Source organism: Myxine glutinosa, chromosome 1, assembly GCF_964187855.1.
Source record: "Myxine glutinosa chromosome 1, kmMyxGlut1.1, whole genome shotgun sequence".
NCBI lineage: Eukaryota > Metazoa > Chordata > Myxini > Myxiniformes > Myxinidae > Myxine > Myxine glutinosa.
In genome coordinates, this window is record NC_136261.1 from 379050988 (window position 1) to 379056987 (window position 6000).

At 46.0% G+C, this 6000-nt stretch overlaps 1 protein-coding gene across 2 annotated transcripts in view; it reads left to right on the forward strand.

Moving 5' to 3' along the window:
* The window catches only part of LOC137415888 (E3 ubiquitin/ISG15 ligase TRIM25), an 86465-nt gene that overhangs the window by 23901 nt on the left and 56564 nt on the right, over positions 1–6000 (forward strand). For both annotated transcript variants that reach the window (XM_068101415.2, XM_068101422.2), the window contains exon 5: positions 3694–3716. In XM_068101415.2, coding sequence (XP_067957516.1) covers positions 3694–3716 — 23 coding nt within the window. The remainder of the gene's footprint in view (positions 1–3693; positions 3717–6000) is intronic.

The window sequence follows — 6000 nt, forward strand, 5'->3', positions numbered from 1 at the left end:
TCTTTAGCGATGAGGTCGTCCATAGCCCTCTGAAAACACGCGACCCCGTTCGTGACCCCGAAAGGTAACCAGGTGAACTGGTATAGCCTTTGACCCGATTCAAACGCGGTATAGATACGGTCGGCCTCGGAGATGGGGATTTGATGATACGCACTACGCAGATCGAGAGTGCTATATACCGAGTATTGGGCCACCTGTCGAACCAGGGAGTCCATTCCCGGTAGGGGGGTAGGCGTCCAGCTGTGTGAATCGATTAATCGTCTGCGAATAGTCGATTACAATGCGTTTGCGATGCGCTTCACTTCGTATCACCAGAACTTGGGCCCGCCATGGCGACCGACTAGGTTCGATGATACCTTCCTTTAATAGCTGGGCCGTTTCTTCCGCAATGAATTGTGCGTCAGCTCGTGAGTAGCGTCGCGATTTAACCGCTACAGGTGCACAGTCCGTGGTCATATTGGGGAACAGCGACAGCGGCTCAATTTCCATCCTTGCAAGAGCGCACACAGCAAGCGTATCAGTGCCACCAAATTCCATTTCCAACCGTCAATGTCGCTTGAGAAAATCATGTCCTAGCAAAACGTCTGCACATAATGCTGGTAAGACCATGAGATGCACATCCGGAAACATTCGCCCCTTAATCACAAGCTTCAATCGACATTCCCCATTTGTGCTGAGCCTAAGCCCCTGAGAGGCCATAAAGATCCTACGTCTTGTCCCAAGAATCGGCCATCCATGTTTTTGCACCAGTCGATAATCAACATCACTATCTGTAGAACCTGTATCGATCAAAGCATTAGCAAAAATTCCCTCGATCATAAGTGGAATAATAGCCCGAGCCAGGCCAGGTGGACCTGCAGTTATCGAGTCATCTAGGCGAGGTGATCGCGCCTCGCGTGTGGATCCAACGCCAGCGAAAGTTTTCCATGCCGTAGTAGCTTGTAGTTCGTACGTGCAGCCTCCGGATGGCGCTCGTGTCACGCGCGGAGTTTCAAAGCCAGCTAAAGTTTTCCGTGCCGTAGCAGGAGCTTGTAGTTCGTACGAGCAGCCTCCAGATGGCGCTCGTGTCATGCGCGGAGTTTCAAAGCCAACTTTAGCCGTTCGGGTGGCCAATCCGGAAAGTCGGCAGGGGCGCGGAAGGATGCCGGCCAAGGACGGTCGCACCGCGCTTCGCTCGGCCCGCTGGCTCGGCGATAAGCACATTCATTGTCGAGCGGGTTCATTTGCCCCGCGTCGCCGATCGGCAAACCTTTGCAAAATGCCCTGTCTTTGTGCACAAATGACATGTCGCATCTCGAGCCGGGCAAACAGACCTGAGATGTTTTCGGTTCCCGCAGAAATAGCACGTAGCGTTACGTCCGGGCTTGGTTCCGGCAGCTGCTGCGGCCGTCAAGCCCAGTTTGAACTCCTCCTCAGGAGCGGCCGGGGTCTCCGATTCCGGCAGAGATGCCGTGGCTGCATCCGCGTCCTCGACGGTCGCTCTCTCCGGTCGAGCTTGTCGAGATGTCCCCGCAGTGACGTATGGGTGTTCATACGCGTTGGATTGTTCCCGTGCTTGGGTATAGACGTGAGCCAGCCGTAGTGCTCCAGCGAGTGTCAAGTCGGCTTCTTCAAGAAGTCTCTGTCTGACTACTGGGGATCTGAGTCCCGCGACGAAACAATCACGTACAAGATCATCACGAACTTGTTCATGTGTATGCACCTCCGGTGCGCTCTCGGTCAGCAGACGCCGTAGCTCTTGCGCGAAGTGATCTAAGGTCTCCGTGGGCTGTTTTCGTATTGCGAGCAGATGCCGGGAATAAACCCCGCTTCATTTCTTCATGTATATACGCTTCAGCTCTGTCACGGCTGCATCGAATGTCACGCATTGTTCGATCGCGCGGTACACGTTGTGATGCACCTTTGTTTGTAGTACCTCTAATTTTGTTTCATTGGTGACGGCGGCTTCCTGAGCTTTGAATTGATAGTCCAAGGTTTTCAGCCAATGTGTCAGCTCTGCGCCTGCGTCCGCTGCTTGTGGGTCGGCTGCGAAGAGCGGCACTTGAATCATTCTGTGTCCCGCCATGTCGCTCCCGTTCGCCTCTCGTTCTCGATTGGACAGCGAGACAAATTGTCATTAATTGTAATGAAAATCAGTTCCACGACTTTGACCTGGTAGTAGGTTTAATGACAATTTGATCTCTGGCAACATCCTGTAGAAATACAATCATGCAATATATCAGGATCATGGAATCAGGGAGAAAGCTCACTAATATCAATCAATGCAAGCAAGCCTAGATTATCTATGTATACGCACCATCCGAGTCTACATGCCATGGATTAAATGTCACAGGAGTGTCTCGGAGCGATGGTCGTCCGAGTTCTTTTAGACGCCTCTCAGTGGTTAGAGAGAGCATCACACCTGGGTTCAACTTAGATACATTTTCATTACAGCCTCAACTTTACAGGGGGGGGGGGGGGGGGGGGGTGGGGGGAGGAGTCCTATACTGTGGCAGTTGGGGTGTCGCAGTGTGCGGGTGTCTGCAGCACAAACAACGTCCTGTCACGAGGGAAACTCTGGACTCTCCGTCTTCCCCTTCCCCTTTCCACAACACCACAACAGCTCCCTTCGCTGTATAACCCTGCTGAAGGGGACATCCACTGGCCTTCCATGGCCTTCAATTGTTTCTGAGCCCCTCTGCCCCATGGCTGACATATCCGACCAATATGCCTGCCATGACCTGCAATATAGGTTCTGCATACATGCAACAATCACAATAAAACACACTATCCTGTGATGAATTACCTTTATTCACACACAATCGAATCACATTTAACCCTTTACACCTGGTTCACATGCTTGGCTCTCATGGCCACCCTCGCCCGTCACCCACACCATTTTCCTAACTAAGCTGCATACACCCAAAGCAAAGCATTGTGAAAGCACAAATTAAATGCGCTCCCTCCTCAGTGTCACGTGTAACAAAACGACTTGCCCTTGGCAGGTCCCTGATGAATGGTAATATACCCTACTCAAAACACATGGTATACGTTGCACCTACCACGGTCTATCAATGGTTCCTCTCCCCCCTCCCCCCCCCCCCCCCCCTGCCAACCCCCTTCCATTTAACAATATGAATGATGTTCAACCAACTACTTGACATACTTTGTTCCTGAATGATTCAATGTTATTCATGTGAATACTGTTCAGGTTGCTGATTTATCTAATCAGGTGTTTTCACCAAAGGGAAGTGCAGTTCTGCTTGCAAAATTAAAATGAAATTTATCCTCTTCACAAGTTGAAAACTTCTTCCTTTATGAACCCGCACACACAGTGAAAAGCACGGTTAAGCAATTTGTTCATGTCCGTCTGTCCGAGTGCCTGCTTATCAGTTTGTTATCGTCCGTTTATGATTGAGGAACAGCTTATTTAAATTTAATGTTATATTTTGAGCATAAATAGTTTGTGGTTTTACCGTACTTTGACTCTGAATTAGTCTGGTTCTATTTGTCCTATTTCATATCTTATTTATTTATCTGAATGTGTCCCAATCGCGCAGAGGAGCGAGATAATATCTTACTCTGTCTGCCTCATGGTCAAACAAAATCGGAAATCATTCCAAATAGGAATCTTTCTGTTGAATGACATGAATGAAAAGAAACATTCATTCATTCAAATATCTTGATCTCATCCTTTGTTTTCTTCCTTTTCAGAGTTCCAAGGATCTGCTAAAAACGTGAGTGCATTGGTGTACAACACATTATCAGCACATCCTGATGTTTTTTTACCCATTCATGTTTTAAACATTTGAAGATATTTATAATCCTCACTTTGTAGAATTGTTTTCACTTCACGAAAAGATATTCACAAAAATGGCAAACTTGGTCCCCATGATGTTTTATGTCCCACTTTGTGAGTGTACGTGGAATAGTCATTGTAGTTTGAAGGAAAGAAAGGTTATTCTAATCTTAACGTTTCAACACACTCCCTATTTATATATATATATATATATACTAGCTTGGCTCGGCTTGCTGCGCTCGCCTCACCAAGCGTCGTTACTGAGGAACGGGCTTATTTTAGCTGAGGATAATGACTGTACCTGAGTTGCTGTGTTGTCATGATTTACACCAATCATAATACAAACAATTATTTTGCACAAATGTATTTGTTGTGTTTGTGATATTACATCTTTATAGGCAATTTAGGTTGAAGATTTCGGTTGAATGTTTTTTTTTTTTTTCAAGAAATAACCCCTCAGCACATACATAGGGGAGGCGTAGGTGCAGACTGGAAGTTTGGGACGATTACACCTCACCACCACGTAATTCAAAACACTTCACCACCAAGTAATTTAAAACACCTCACCACCAAGTAATTTAAAACACCTCACCACCAAGTAATTCAAAACACCTCACCACCAAGTAATTCAAAACACCTCACCACCAAGTAATTCAAAACACCTCACCACCAAGTAATTCAAAACACCTCACCACCAAGTAATTCAAAACACCTCACCACCAAGTAATTCAAAACACCTCACCACCAAGTAATTCAAAACACCTCACCACCAAGTAATTCAAAACTCCTCACCACCAAGTAATTCAAAACTCCTCACCACCAAGTAATTCAAAACACCTCACAGCGATAAAACACGTAATGAAAAACATCACCACCACAAAATGAAAAACACCTCACCACCACGAAATGAAAAACACCTCACCACCACAAAACTAAAAACACCTCACCACCACAAAATTGAAAACACCTCACATCCATAAAACACATAATAAAAACACCTCACAGCCACGAAATTAAAAACACCTCACAGATAATAAAAGACTAATAAAAACACCTCACCACCACAAAATTAAAAACACCTCACAGCCATAATACACGTAATAAAAACACCTCACAGCCACGAAATTAAAAACACCTCACCACCACGTCATTTAAAAACACCTCACCACCAAGTAATTCAAAACACCTCACCACCATGTAATTCAAAACACCTCACCACCACGTCATTTAAAAACACCTCACCACCAAGTAATTCAAAACACCTCACCACCATGTAATTCAAAACACCTCATCACCAACTAATTCAAAACACCTCACCACCACATAATTCAAAACACCTCACCACCATGCAATTCAAAACACCTCATCACCAACTAATTCAAAACACCTCACCACCACGTAATTATAAATACCTCACCACCACGTAATTATAAATACCTCACCACCACGTAATTCAAAACACCTCACCACTATGTGATTTAAAAACACCTCACCACCATGTGATTTAAAAACACCTCACCACCATGTGATTTAAAAACAACTCACCACCACATAATTCAAAACACCTCACCACCACGTGATTCAAAACCACCACAACGTTATTAAAAATACTTCACAACCACGGAAACAAAAGTTTGAGGGAGTCGTTAAGTGACAACACAGACACTGCCCAGATGTGTAGATATATGGATAAATGACTGTACCCGAGTTGCCGTTTTGTCATGGTTTAAACCATTCATAATTCAAACAATTATTTTGCACAAATGTATTTGTAATATACGTGATATCACATTTTATAAACAATTGAAGTTGAAAAAAATAAATTCTCAAAAAAATTCCCCAAAAAAAAAAAATTGTAAAATTTTTCAAAAGAAAATACCTTTAAGACATACCGACGGGAGAGATATGTGCATACCAGAAGTTTGGTACGATTTCACAAAAGTTTGAGAAAGTAGTTCAGTGACAACACAGGACAGACGCTGCACAGATGTGTATATATATATATACTAGCAGAAGTACCCGGCATTGCCGGGCGGGGGAGGAGGAGGGGAGGGGGAAGAGGAGGGGAGGTGAACGGGGGGGAGGGGAACGGGGGGAGGGGGGAGGGGGAAGGGGGGGAGGAGGAGGAGGGGAGGGGAACAGGGGGGGGGCAGGGGGGAGGGGAGGGTGTGGGGGTGCCCGGGGGAAGAAGGGCCCCTCCCCCATCCCCCCTCCCCCTTCCC